We start from the raw sequence: 15355 nt of genomic DNA on the forward strand, positions 1-15355 counted from the left end.
TTAAGCAATGTTTGTCTCAAGTCATGCAGCACAGGAGTGTAATGTATTTTGTATTTTGTTTTTCCTTTGAAAACCAGGGCAATCAGATGGCTTATGCAGAAAGTTGGAAAAAGCTTGTATTAGTCCCAAACCTCAAAAACCATGGGATAAAGATGCATGGGAAATTCCACGGGAATCAATTAAATTAGTGAAGAAACTTGGAGCTGGTCAGTTTGGAGAAGTCTGGATGGGTAAGTTTGTTCTTTTGAAATGAGTATTTAACTCTGAAGGAAATGTTGTTTCAGAGTGATTCAAAAAACACATTGGACATGAACCTGATGCTGTATACTTGTAAAACAGCAAAATCAGGCCCAGAATGTACCTTCTTGTGAGGAGAGAGGGCTTGTAAAAGAGGATAGATAACCTGACAAGGAAATGGAACAAATCCTTTTGGTGTCTTTTAAAGGAAAAGAATAGTGAGTAAGCACTGTAATTTAGAAGGTCAAGGACAATAGAGTCTTTTGTTATGGTTTGAGGCAGAAATACAAGATTATAGTAAGATGTGGCTCCTGAATCTCAAAACCGATGAGCCTCTCAAAACTTTGTTTCAAATCAGAAAGTGTTAAAGAATATGAAATAGAAAGAAACAGTGTCTTTTAGTGAACTGTGGATAGAGATATCATAATCCATTTGTGAAGAAGATGCCTTCTGCAATGTAGTGCATGGTACTGCCATGCTGGGTGAAGAAAGGGAACAGACTTAACCCAAGAGTGTTGTCTGTCAGGGTGCTGCTCAGAAAGTAGGTGATTTATGTAGTAACAAGACTAGAGATTGAACAGCCCATACCTTGACTCATCAGGCAATAATAAAACTGTCATAAGACTTCCAAGCTGTAAACATTAATATATGCCCAGCGGAAAATGATAGCATTAATTATTATAACCTGAATAACCTGCTCTGGTGGCTTACAAGCACTATTTCCTCAGCCTTAGTGGCTTCCTACTGGCAAGAGGCTATGCCCATTGTCACATTCTGTGGAAATGGTTTAATCGTCTTGCTTTTGAAATGCTGCCTTTTCTGACATCAGATTATTCATCTGGCTTCCTCATTGCATGTTCTATGTACTATTCATTGCTTACACACTTTTTGCCAGTTAGAATCTTAATTGAGGTAAACTATATCTTCCTCCCAAAGTCTTCATTAAGATGTTTCTTCAGGCCAAGTCATTCTCTTAGCCTTTCCCCAGATGTGTTTTTTGGGATGCTATGTTTAAGTAGAAATAAATTTGGTATAGTTATAATAAAAGATCAGATTATGGTGATGATGATCATTATTAATTTTAAGACCTAAGGTTCTATGGGCAGAGCATTTCTGAGCAACTTAAAAATGTGTCCCAAAGCTGGCTAGAGGACACAAAGCTATGAAGGGGTCTCAGATAATCCATGGGAGTGTGTCAGTCTGACAGGAATGTCATTGCTTTGAAGAGATGCTCTCGTTTAGAAAAGCAAAGCATGGACTGGTGCAGTTTGAGTGGCAAATTAAACACACTCAACTGCAATGTCAATCAAAAAGCTCTAACTGAGTCTCAGGTGCAATCTTTTGGTATAAATCACGTAAAAAGTGCAAACAGCACATCTCTAATGTAATATAGCCAAATTCAGCCTTTATCTGCCTTCACGAGAAGAGGCTTAAGAAACCCTCTAGCTATGATATACATGAGTGACAATTTAGATACTAGTCAGGACAAGTGTCAACCATTGTGCAGTTATTTCTGCCTAACAAACCAGGGCAACAAATGTTTAATTTACACTGAAACACTGTGGAAGACTTTGTGGTAGGAGCTAATCACCTGCTTGAAAATGCAGATCATTTTGGGAAGTGACTACTTCTGCACATAGACACAGAAAATAATAAAACTTTAAAAGGGTGTTTCTGCTTCAAGATGCTTCCTCTTGTTTTTGTCATTATTTTAACATCTAAACTGGGCCTGAGGCCTATGTCTGAATGCTGCACTGTGAGAAAAACTAATGTACTGTGAAAGCAATGGCTGCATTTCCTCTTCTTTGCTTTCTTTCTGAAGTGAAAGAAGATGATTTGCATGGCACAGATCCTCTCAAATCAGGAGCATGGTTAATCTTAGAACCAAAGAAGTTCAAGATGGAAAAGCATATTAGGTCAGCTGTGTGGTGCAGGGTGTCAGCAAACAGTGTGTATTGTAATGATCACCCAGGGAGTTATGTTGGAGTACTGAGCAATAATCTGGTTGCTGTGCTCTCCTGATTTGAGAGCTGGTTCTTGCACTGCCGTCTCACAGAGAACAAAAATTTTTTTTCAGCCATCATGTGAATTAGAAATGTTGTTCCATGGTTCCATTACTAAATAAATTTCTTCTTGATAAAGGATACTTAGAATTGTGCTTTCAGAGGGAACAGTGTCCCACTCAGAGGAATTGTCCTTTTGAGTAAAGAAAGATGCAGAGCTACTGGACAGAATCCCACAAAGAGCCACAAAGATGATGAGAGGACTGGAGCACCTCTCTTTTGAGGGAAGGCTTAGGGGATGTTATCAGAGTGTGCAAATAGCTGCAGGAGGTGTGCAAGGTGGATGGAGCCAGGCTCTTCTCAGTGTGCCCAGTGACAGGGCCAGGGGCAATGGGCACACGCTGAAACACAGAGGTTCCTTCCAAACACTCACTGTGTCAGTGGCCAAGCACTGGCACAGGCTGCCCAGAGAGGTTGTGGTGTCTCCATTCTTGGAGAGAATCAAAAACCAACTGGACACAATTCCTGGACAGCCAAGTCTAGGTGTCCTTCGGAGAGTTGGACACAGATGCTTTCCACAGGTCCCCTCTGTGTTTCTGAGAAATATGGGAAAGATACGTTTCTGAGAGATATAGATAATGCTGATACTGCAGCGTGAAGATAGGCAATTATAGCTTTTATGGTCTTTTCCTTTTAGTATCTCTATAACTACTTTCTGCACTTCCTTGTGGACATCTTCCTCTTGAACAGTTTGGAGGAAATTAACTTATATTATGGAAAGAGTAAGAAAATCCTAGGAACAAATAGCAGGCCTCCATATGCCCCCAGCACTTGGCTGTGTTCCTGTATGACCTGTGCAGAAAATTGTTTTATGAAATGGGCAGATAAATCTCCTCCAGCTCTGAAGAGTTACTTTAACACAGAGAAAAGTTGCTATCAGTTTTCCAGGTTTTTTTTCCTATCAATACAAGTGCAATTTTATGCATTTTATAAAGATTTTCTGGGTTTAGGCTACAGAGTTATTGTTTATGTGCTTGTTTTGGTCATCATTGCAGCCTGGGCTTTCTGCCTTCACATTTAATGGGCTGTGTGGAGATGAGTGAGAGATGGAGCTAGCTGCTGCTGTATTATTCTGTCCTGCAGCTGAATGATGGCTGTAGGAGGTGAAGGAGTGAAGTGCTGGTGTGCAGCTGGATGCAGAGAAGCTGCTGCTTCCCAGACTCTTTCCCAGTACTCCTCCAGCAGTAACTGCTCCAGCCATTCTGCCTTCTAGTAGTGTCATGTCTCCATAGCTCCAACAAGTTGTTCCCAGGGAATTACTGGAAAAGCAGAGGAAGGAGAAAACTGCATATTAGAGGTTTGTTCACAAAGCTCTGCATCTTCAGTCCTGTTCAGAAATGGTAGACTCAACCTCACTTGTCTATTATAAGTTCATATCACACCTTGGCCTGATTAAGCCCATGCAAGAATCTGGGGACAGCCTGGCTACGCAAGACACTACTCTGTCTAAATAAAAGTAATCAACTACAAAATAAATACTGAAACACTTAATTTTTTTTGAGAATTAAATTCTAATATGTAAAAAAGAACATGGCTTGTTGCATGAGACATCATCACACGATCCTCAGACTTTCATGCTAGTGCTTGCTTCACATTTGATTTTTAACAGTGGCTAAAACTGCAAAGAGACTGCCTTCCTGCCATGGTATGAAAGGTTTTAAGACCATGGAGTTCAGTGCATCTGGGCAGCTGCTTTAGTGATGTGGTGAAGCAGAGCTGCACTGCAAGAGCAGGGTCTATGTTTTATGCATTTTTGTTCCTAGTGAGAACTGATATGATGTGAATCATGATGCTCTGTGGTATTAATAATCCACGAAGAGAATTCTCAAGCAGGGCTAGGATGAAAGTTAACAAGGCAAATGCAGTGATTATGATGTATTTTATTAATGAGTCACATCTTGCTTGCATCTCAGGTGTAAAGGATTCTCTTATTCAATAAGCTCTGAATTAGAATATAAGTAATGTGTGCTTTGGAAGTGTATTTTCTTCTGCAGTTGTTGGAAATACCAGAGTGTGGTCACAGAGCTCATGGCCATCTTGTTTTTGTGTCCCATCCCTCCCAACACATGATAAAATAAATGAACAAGAGAGAAATCCAAGATCAGGTATTTCTAGTGCTCTCATCAGTTATTTGTTTTGCACAATACCACCAGAGAGTCAAGTAGACTTCTTTACAGCAGAAAACCTCAGTATCACAGAGATGGTTTAGTAACGCAAACCATCTTTTTTAAAACAAAAGACCTGAGTTTGAGGGATATCTTTAGTGAATGTAAAATACTGTTAGATAGTTAATTTTAAGTGTGTTGGTCATAATTTCTCCACTGAAATAGTTGTATTAATTAGTATTCTCTATTAATACAACAATTAAATAGTTGTATTAATTAGTATTCTCTATTATCAGTAGAGAATTCAACCAATTGAGAGTGGAGCTCATGCTCTGTTTTAGGGCATGGAATGGAATAGTAGAAATGATACAAATAGTCTTTCTGCTTCTTAAAGAGAGAGAAATATATTTATTTTCTGTTGTTCTGATAGTTATAAATCATATACCTGAGCTTTGAGAGTGGATTTGACCTGTAACTGTAATTTCTTATTATTAGGTAACTTCGAGAAATGTCTTTGGTATGGTTTGACCTGACCATGTTTGGAAAAATAGATTTAAATAATCATGCAGGTGAATATTTTGTGATTGTGGCATAGTGGCTTTTCTCAGGTGATGATCCTTTGTCAAAAAGATGCAGTGCTCAGAGCAAGCACTTAAGGTCTGGAAGCTAGGTCCTTGCTTTGCCCCTGATTTCTTTTGTTGGACAATAAATAGCATAAGGAAATGGTGGATTCCAGTTTAGAAGTGTATCCATCATGGCAATGATCTGGATTGTTGCTGAATACGGAAATGAGCTATTTTGTTGAGTCATGAAGGTTTCACCTCTTCTGAGAAATATTTCTACCATGTTGCAATGGTTATGGGGAGGGATAAAAGTTGCATTTATATCTCTCTTTCTCTCTCTTCTATTTCTTCAATTTTCAAATGATATGACTTCACAAGATGAACTTTAGGGCAAAGATAAACTTTAGGATCAGTGCTCGCCGCTATATTTTTAATGCTACTTTGACATTTATTTATTGTTTGGCAAACATTAAATCTGAAAATAATTCACTGCTTTTCTCTTTACTGCTAGTTGCTCTTTATATAATTAGAATGTTACGTTAGAAGGTTTGCAAAACAGAGAAATGAGCCACAGCCACAGTCTCCTCCACTCCTGGCATGGGCTGTGTGATAAGAAGTTATCACATTTTGAATCTCGTGCTGAGCACTGCAGGATTGCAGTCCTGGCAGCGTGTCCGTGTTGGTCACGAGAACCATTCTGCTGCACTTTCCCGTAATGCTCCATTTTGAGCACCAAGGGTTACAGGAAGGATTGTAAGCATGAGACTGGCATGCATGAAATAAGTGTAATCATGGGATTTAAGATACTTCAGAAATTTCCAGACAGTCCTTGGACTCTATTGTTCTGAGGCAATTTAAGTGGACATTCATTGAAATGTGCCTTGACCAAGTATTTCAGAGGCTACTTGTGAATGGAAGCTTGGTATGAAGTAAGATCATTTGCTTGCTTTATTTTTTTTTCAGATAACTGATTTCTAAAGATAGGGAATGGGTCATTTTTCTCTGCAGTGCTGTATAAGTTGCAAAATAAAAAGGAATTCTAGCATAAATATTTGTGCTACATCTGGCACTTGTTTTCAGGCTCTCAGCTATTCCTGGAATCCAGCCTCACCTGCTTTACAAATTCCTGCTGGTTGGGACACTGTGGGCTGCAGAGTGACTTCAGTGCACTGATTGTTCCGTCCTTGTAGGTTACTATCTTAACAGTACCAAAGTGGCTGTGAAGACTCTGAAACCTGGAACAATGTCTGTGCAAGCCTTCCTGGAGGAAGCCAACCTCATGAAAACACTTCAGCATGATAAGCTCGTTAGGCTTTATGCTGTGGTGACCAAAGAAGAGCCTATTTATATTATAACAGAGTTCATGGCAAAAGGTGAGAAAAACATTGCATCTGCATGCTGATTTGGGCTGAGCTAGAGTTCATTTTCTTCCCAGTGGGTGAATGGGGCTGTGTTTTGGATTTGTGCTGAACAAAGAGTTGATAACACAATGTTTTGTTATCACTGAGCAGGGCTTGCACAGAGCCAAGGCCTTTCCTGCTTTTGGTGCTGCCACACTGTGAGGGGGCTGGGGGTGCTCGGGAGGGTGGGAGGAGACACAGCCAGGACAGGTGACCCCAGCTGACCAAAGGGATATTCCAGACCTTGTGGGATCATGTTCAGTATAGAAAGCTGGGAGAAGAAGGAGGAAAGAGGGACAGTGTTTGTTTTCCTGAGTAACCATTACATGTGATGGAGTCCCGCTCTCCTGGAGATGGCTGAACACCTGCCTGCCCATGGGAAGCACTGAACCAATTCCTTGCTTTGCTTTGCTGGTGTGCACAGCTTTTGCTTTTCATCTTCCTATTAATCTGTCTTTACCTCAGCCCATGAGTTCTCTGCCTTTTACCCTTGTGATTCCCTCCCTGGTCCCACTGGTGGGAGGTGGGTGAGTGGCTGCCTGGGTTCTGGTTGATGGCTGGGGTTAAACCACGACAATCTGCAAGCAATAGTTTAGTGAACTCTTCTGCTTCTCCTAAACTAGTTCCTTTTCTTTGTAAAGAAAGAAATTATAGTTACTTTTGAATGTTCAAATATTAAAGGGAGGAGCACCTATCATCCTTAAGATGGGCTGAAGCTTTAATTTTATGACTCATTACTGCATTTGTGAGATAAACCATTTTTACAGTTTTCTTAAATGCAGCATTTTCTATTGTTTCTGAATTAGAGCATAACCCCCAGAATAGCTCTGCTTCCTTTGGACTCCCTACTTAACTTTTGTTTCTGGTATGATAGCAAGGCAGTTAAAACAAACCTTAGGAATTGCCTTATGTGGGACTTGAATTGATAAAGGTGAGTGAGGAATGGTCCTATTACATAGTAGTTTTTCTTGTTTTGTTCTGTTTTCAAGCAATTTTGCTGGTAACTTAATGAACAAGTGTTATGGCACTTAGTCTGTATGATTTGGAAAGGATTGATATATGTGATTCTCCTAGACAGCTTTCCTGATGGTAGGAAAGAGTAGGATGCTTATCAAACTCAGTCCCATTGAACTGAGGTGTGATCTCATGGGAGTTTTCTACAGCAAAACTTGAATGTCTGACATGCTGATTTGGGGGTTCCTGTTGTTAAATCATGCAAAGAGATTGTCTTGCTGTAGTCAACATGAAAATACGTCAAAATACTTCACTGCATCAGTTTTGTTACCCAGAAAATTGGGGAACCAATGTGACAGGTTTTTTTTGTAATAAGATGCACTGATCTAATCTTTCTGTTTAAACAGGAAGTTTGCTGGATTTTCTGAAGAGTGATGAAGGAAGTAAATTGTTGCTTCCAAAGCTAATAGACTTCTCTGCTCAGGTAAAACTTAAAAAATGTGCTCAAAATTATATTTTGAGGTTCCTTCTCTTAGAGTCTGAAACTCATACTAGGCCATTTTATCCTAAGGATGTTTACATTACAAAAATGCAATTTACAGGTAAATTTTGAGTTAATTGAAAGGAGGAGGCAGATGGAAGAATTTTCAAAGGGAATATGTGGTTAGGCTTAACTCTTAAATACCGCTGGTGACCTGTTCAGATGGCAGCAGTACCCAGATGCCTTCCTTTGTGAAAAGGCTGCTTTCAATTTGAGCAGCTACAAATTGAAAGTGTAAGGACAAGTTGTGAGTTTTTGCTTAGCAGATCCTTTCAAAGTTAATAAATGTGTCATTTTTTTTACTTCTTAAGTTAGGTTAACTGATCAAACTCCTCTTAACCTCAGTGTACCCTTCTTGGTTTCAAATTCTTAGGTATATTATTGTGAAATGGTGTTTCAGGTACTAGTGTATGATTTATGAATCAGGATGATTGTTTCAAAATATACAAGTTATCTATGTCTTAGATGAAACTGAAGAGAGACTCTGGAGTGATTTGTGTGTCAAAGCCTCAATCAAAGCTCCCAGAGCCCAGTGTTTTGTCTTGGACAGTTATCAGAATTGGGTATTCAGGGAGGCATGTAACTAAAACAGAGTAGTAATTCTGCATTTGCAGGTTGTACTTCATGTTAGTAGTAGGTAATGATGGCATTTCTGGTAGGTTATTGTTAACCAACCTTTTTTTGGGTTTTTTTAATATGCATTAGAGTTTACAGATTGTTGTACCCTATTATGTTAACTTGTTGTAACTCATGAGAAAAAATGGGACAAAAATAATAGGTATAATAAAGCATTAGGAATTTACACCAAAAATTCACAATAAGAATATTATATGAATTTTTAATGTAATTATTGCTATACAAATAATTATAGGATTAGATATTAGGAAGTATTTCATGACCAAAAAAGTTGTCAAACCTAGGAACAGACTTCCTAGAGAGGTGATCAATGCCCCAAACCTATCATATTTTAAAAGTCATTTAGTCAATGTCCTTGATATATGCTTTAATTTCTGGTTAAAGTGGCCTGAAGTGGTAAAGCAGTTGGACTAGATGATCACTGAAGGTCCTTTCCAACAGAAACTATTGTATTCTATAGTATATTATATATCACATATTGTTATGTAGATGTTCAATCGATCAAATATAGGTTTTTATTTCACATAGACTCAATGGAAAAGCTATTTTTCCTATAGGTATTGGTTTAGTGTGGCTATAGGCTCTTTAAATTTTCTGAACTCTTTGGGAAATTTGTCCTTGAGAATTTATTTTTAGTGGGATAAAAGCTTTGTAGATGTGGAAAATCTGCTGGATCCCAGGTCATGGTCTGAAGACATGAGTGACAGTGGGCAGAAAAGAGGTAGCTTTGAAGATAATGTGTAGAATTCAAGAGAGAAAAGAATGTCTGTGAGTGCTGATGTGAAAGGAGACCTGAGATGGGGAGAGAAAAGCACATGTGGTTTCACAGCAGACCTTTTAGTTGGAGTGAACACCTTTTAGGGATGTTGTGTTCATTTTAAATTAATGCTGTGTTTTCAGGAATTTAAGGCTTGAATAGGGTAATGAGCTAAGGAGCAACTCTGTGTACAGCTTGGGTAAATCACTTCAAGATTACAAGGGTCAGAGATTGCCATTCTCAGAGCTTTGAAGGTCACCTCAAATGGACATCACTTGTCACCCTGATCTGACAGCAGCCCCTCTCAGCCAGCTCCTGCCCTGGGCCCCAGAGGCCAGGACCTTGTGCTGCACAGGTGGTGTGAGAAGTCCCTCTTGCCATATAGGATGTGAACCATCAAGAGAAATTCCTGAGACTGGCTTGCAGTCATCCTAAAGGGATGTTCAGGAATGCCTCTCTGAGGATTTCTGGCTGAGGCCCAAACAAAACTTTGGAACAGAGATACTGGGATTTTTCTTACGGAAAGAATTTGTAGGGTTTTTGAGCATGTTTGTAAAGAGCCCTTAATGCCACTGTGTGATAACAGGAGTGTGAGGAATAGACTTGCAGGCTGCATGTGTGTGGTTCCAGACCAGAGATTTCCCTCTGACCAACACAGATGTTCCACCGGGCTTCTCTACCTCTGGCAGTCTGAATTAATTGATAGATCTTTGGGGCAAAAGATGGACAAAAATCTTTTCAGACCTCTTCTAAGGTAACTTGTGGATCACACTTTTCCTGAATGTAGGCTGTGTGTAAAGGAGAACACAAGAGGTGTGGAGTTTTTTGGCGTGACTCTGGTTTGCACCAATGGAACACTAACTTATTCTTACAGAAGTGATGTTAACCTCTCTGCAGAGCAAAGGGGAAAGAAATTTGGAGAGGTATGTTTCAGGAGAGTTTAAAATTAAAATAGAAGGAAGCTTGTGGTGAAGAGGTGAGAATTCTTCTTCTTAGATAAGATCAGGCTTTTTTTTTTCCCTTGGTGGACACACACTTGAGCTCTTCATTACTCTCTGATCATACCATTCTGGCAAAGCACTTTGCTTAATCCAAGATTCTCAGGAACACTGAAAATGCAAGAAATAATAGCTGAGCATTAGCTTTTTTTGCCTTCATCCATCTGTGATTTTACAAACACAGGAGGGACTGGGAATGGGAGAAAGGGAGAGGAGGATGTGGTCTCTGTGACCATTAGCTGGGTAAAGAAGGCAGTTGTACAGGAAACCCAGCTGAAGCTGTTTTTCCAAGTCAAGAGCACTGTGGGTTGTTGTTTGCATTGCCAGGCTGTTGTTTATTATGCTCATTATGCCTTTGCCTTGAAGAGTCCTGAAAAAAGATGTGTTTGCAAGAGGTGAAACATTCTGACTTTGCAAAAGGAGGACTGCTCCTCTGGGTGAAATAAACAACTTTTTGAAAATAAGCATTTTTCAAGCAAGAAATTACATTACACTGCTGCTCTGCTGTACTGGCTTAGCTGTCTGGACAGGCACACACACCTGCTGATGGGGATTTTTGGAGAGATAGCTGTTGCTGGGTCACACTTACATCAGTGCCTACCCAAACTTACAGGTGTGGGGTCTGGACTTTGGTGATTTACTTTCTGTACTAATGGTCACGATTTATGACATCAGGTTTGTAGAAGAGATGGCAAGCAAATGCCTGCTGGGAAGGTGATCCAGCTCAGTTTCTAAAGCAGCCTGCTCTCTGACAGAGCTGAAGGTATCTCTCATGTTTTAATCAGTGCACATGAAAGGGCTGGAGGAATTTAATGTTAGCTATGCCCTGGCAAAGACAAGTTTATCCATTGGAGATGAATGTTAGAGGTCTCTGAAATTAAAATGTTTTGAGGGAAACTGAGTTTTGCAAGCATATCTTCAAGCACATTCTATCTACCTTAGTACAGAGTAGAGCTGTGGCATTTTCTGTAGGAGTCAGCACCAGCCTGGCTCCTTCAGTTCCTAAAGCACCTGGAAGACTCAGGGTTTTACTGGCTGGTTTCTGTCTTGCCTCAGAGGCAATTTACGAGAAGAGCATCCAATTCTTTATTTCACATTTCCTGAACTCATAGTTGTTCCTGCTTGATTAGATCTGCTGAAAACGTATGACACAAATGCAGCAAACCTTTTGTATGTGTAAACTCTTCCTGCTTCTTATGCAAATCCATTACCTTCTGTGTAGGATGCACATGTGTAAGGGCTGTGCTTAGGAAAACTCTGCCTGTTTTTACTAAACAAACTCATAACTTTCGAAAGGGTCAAAGCTTTGTCCTAAAAACAGTCATTCCTTCTTTCTCATGCAGTGCTGATAGTTTCATTAATTCTTCGATGATCTACTGCTTGACTGGCAACTTCTTTCTGTCTTCCAAGGCTACAGTGTCATTGAAATCATAGTAAACTTAGAATAAAATTAATAGAGATTTTGGATGCAGTGTTTTAATTCCTCTGTATCCTCATTTTTAAAATCATAGTAGAAAGTCATCCCTAGATTACAATTAATTTTAAGTCTTATTTGGCATTGTAATATTTCCACTGTGTATTCCTTTTCATGCTTCTTTGAATTTTAATGATACACTCTAATGTTCCAGTGCATAATTATATACATTACATTAATAATAATTTTTTTCTCTGTGAATCTGCTTTAACTACATAGCTGCTTGACTGGGACAGGAGGAATATGATTTTGCAGCTTTTCCTGACTTCACCTTTAGGATAAGCACTACTGCAAACTGAAAATTGTTATTACACTGATGTATCATTTGAAGATATGTGTCTTTTGCAGCAGTTTTCACTGGCCAGCTACAAAGTGTCTACACCCTCTTCATAGACAATGAGTCACAGGAAGATGAACCGTGTCTTTTTGAAAACTCTGTGATCAAGAAGTATATTTTATTTTAAATTCTGTGATCAAGAAGTATATTTTATTTTATTATGCATGTGGACATTATTGAAAGGTACAGCTATTGAAAGGTTGATCCCAGGCCAATGACAGCTCTGTCCAGATCAAAAACACCTCCACCGTCCCCTGGAGGACTTTTCTTTCATTCTTACCCTGGGTGCACAGTTCCTAATATGTAGAGATTTGTTTGGGGTTTTTTTTGAAAGGATTTAATTTGGGTATTTCTAAAAGTGTGTGTCAGTACTTCATTAAAGGTGACTGGGAACTACTTCTTCTTTGCACTAACACTTGAGCAGTGCAGGCAGAATTCTCTTCTAAAAGCCACAAAAGATGTTCCTAAAGCCCAAATTAGCTTTCCCATTCTGCTTCCAAATAGATGCTACATGTAGCTGAGCAGTCTTGACAGGTACCAATGATCATTAAAAGAGAGGGGAAAAGGCTTTAATTTTCTTTTGTTCATATGAATTTCTCTAGCGTTAACATTTCATTTGGCAATGAAAACCCAACAATAATCATTAGGAGTTATCACGTGGGCTCTGGCACCCATCTCAATCAAAAAATCTCAATTTTTTTATTTCTTCCTTTCCTATAAGCAAAGGTTTAACATAACCAGATGCGTGAATTCAGTTGTTTGGTCGCTGTGTTTCCCCTCCTGCACTGATTCAAAATTCCTTGCTGTTAATTTTTTCCTACTTTGGAATTTTCTGCATTTTTCAGTGAATCTAGCACAAATAAGAGGAAATAAAATCATCTTTCCAATGGCTTTTCTTTGTTGGACTTGGAAACTAAATATCATGATCGCAAATGTTTCTTTTGTGAAGTGATTCTTCATTCCCTATCCAGCAGTTCACCCAAATGTTATCTCTGTGCAGGGAGGAAGGAGGGAAGCTGATTCCTCTGTGGAGTTTGATGTATTTTGGTGGCATTACCAGACCTGTCTGCATTTTGGGTCTATCTGCCATGCTGGCCAGTCCAAACTCAGCACTGATCTTAGAGCAAAACCTTCCTCTTCATCTCTGCTTCCTTCCCAAACCCATGTAATGGCATGGGGAGCAGAGAGAGGCAGAGCAGACTCTAAATTAAATACTGCTCTTCCATGGTGTCTGTAAGCCCTTAATAGGATTCTTTGTGGCAATTATTCACCAGCAGCTGCTTTCTTCATTAGTAAATGTTTGACTTGCTTCGAGAAAATGTGAAATGCAGGTGTTGCTCATTCTCTTCATCAGAGTTTCTTCTTGGTTTGGTGTGAGAGCCCCCCTGCACTGTACAAGGGCAGTGTCACACTTCTCTGAAGGATGTATCTGACTGTAACAAGAGGTTTGCAGTGGAGGAAGTGGGAGGGCAAGCGGCTCTATTTTTCCATTGCTTAAACCAAAAAAGGGGAACAAAGACTGTGAGGTTTGTGTTGTAAGTGGTGGCAGCGAGTGCCTTGGCAGCGCCCCTCGGGGACTTTTGAAAAACGAAGAAGCAGAAGTGATGTTCATGTCCTCTTCAATTTGGGCAGCTGCTGTGCCTGCTTTGCTGCTCAGCTGGAAGGAGCACCTCTGCTGCTGGGGAGGGATCCCTGCATGGTCTGCTCCTCAGGGCACAGCACAGAGCCTGTGGGGAAAGTGCCAGGGACTGGCACTGCTGAAGGACCCTCCCTGCTCCACTGCAGATCTGAGGGCATAGGGGCTCCCAAATCACATGGCCAAGAGGGGTCTGGGGGTCTGTCCCTCCCCACGGGCATCCCAGACACCTGTGGCACAGGTGGAGCCTTGACTGGGAATGTCCCATTACCAGTCTCACAAGAAAGATAAAAACTGATGCCTCCCAAAGACAGGGTTTTGGTTTTTTCTTAACTCCGCTTAAACTCCGCTTAAACTGTATCCTGTAGACAGGATACAGTCTACACATCAGTTTTATTACTCTGAGTTTAGAAACTATTATCTCTATTATCTCAATTTCTTTTCTTTTTTGTTTTTTCCTGAAAAAAAAAAAGTAGTCTGGAAAAAAATCATCCCCTCTGCATATTTTCAAGGTTATTAATTTGGTTTGGAAATCAATTTGGGCTGCTAAAATGCAGATTATATTTACTTATGATACTATCTGACAGCTGGCTGTTGCCAAAAATTCCTCATGTATGAACAGGTACGTGTTGCAGAAGAAAATGAAGGTGTTTCCCCATCTTAGTAATTGCTTCCTAATTGTCCAGGCTTATACTGGGTAGATAGAAAATTGTTGGGGTTTTTTAACTTTGTCTGCACTGTCGCTTTATCACTACCTGCTTCATCAGAGCACCTGTATCCTAAGTCATTAATTCCTTTTATTTTCTTAGTATCCAGAAAATAAACTAGGAAAGAAGATATTTTAATAGAAACCTTAGGAACATTTTGTTCCATATTCTGTTTCAGGAAATGTCTTCCATACATCTCTAATCCTGCCAGCTGTTATTCACCCAAATAATTCTTTCAGAGCTGCTACCATAAGCAGAGTTTTGCAGGGCTGGGTCTGTGCATAGGTTTTCCATGGCAATCCCCCCTTTCCTGGCTTCCATCTAAAAAATTCTCCAAAGACACCAATAATGAATAGATGGATGTGGCTTTGCTGATACCTTTGAAGAAAGAAGGATCAGACCTGCCAATGGAGCTCTATGGTATTGAAATATCAAAATAATTCTTCTTTTGCTTACAGATTGCAGAAGGGATGGCATACATAGAAAGGAAAAATTATATCCATCGAGATTTGAGAGCAGCAAATGTTCTGGTTTCAGACCTATTGATGTGTAAAATTGCTGATTTTGGATTAGCAAGAGTGATCGAAGACAATGAATACACAGCAAGGGAAGGTATGTATGTGTTTTTATTTTTGCCTTTAAAGCTTCTGCCTCTGGGAGGCAGTGAGGCTGTATCTAGCAGAAATATGGTCACCAAGGATAGGAAGTGCACTAAAAGCTTCCTAGGGGCTGCATTCTAAAAAGCCAACTTTAGAAGCCAACTTCTAAAATGAGTAAAGGAAACAAATAACCTTTCTGTGCTGCCCAAGCTTTTTGATGAGTTTATTTTAAATAAATTTGAAAGACAAGGACAATCTACAGTATTTAACTGCACACCATTTTTTCCTAAATTGAACAAAATAATTGCATAGTCTCAGCTTCCATCTCACAGAATTAAAGGCCAAGAA

At 39.7% G+C, this 15355-nt stretch overlaps 1 protein-coding gene across 6 annotated transcripts in view; it reads left to right on the top strand.

The window, feature by feature from the left end:
* Positions 1–15355, top strand: part of LYN (LYN proto-oncogene, Src family tyrosine kinase) — a 49686-nt gene that overhangs the window by 26325 nt on the left and 8006 nt on the right. For all 6 annotated transcript variants that reach the window (XM_026791356.2, XM_026791358.2, XM_005479307.4 and 3 more), the window contains exons 8-11: positions 78–230; positions 6159–6341; positions 7730–7806; positions 14867–15020. In XM_026791356.2, the coding sequence (XP_026647157.2) occupies positions 78–230; positions 6159–6341; positions 7730–7806; positions 14867–15020 (567 nt within the window). The remainder of the gene's footprint in view (positions 1–77; positions 231–6158; positions 6342–7729; positions 7807–14866; positions 15021–15355) is intronic.

Source organism: Zonotrichia albicollis, chromosome 1 (assembly GCF_047830755.1).
Source record: "Zonotrichia albicollis isolate bZonAlb1 chromosome 1, bZonAlb1.hap1, whole genome shotgun sequence".
Lineage (NCBI taxonomy): Eukaryota > Metazoa > Chordata > Aves > Passeriformes > Passerellidae > Zonotrichia > Zonotrichia albicollis.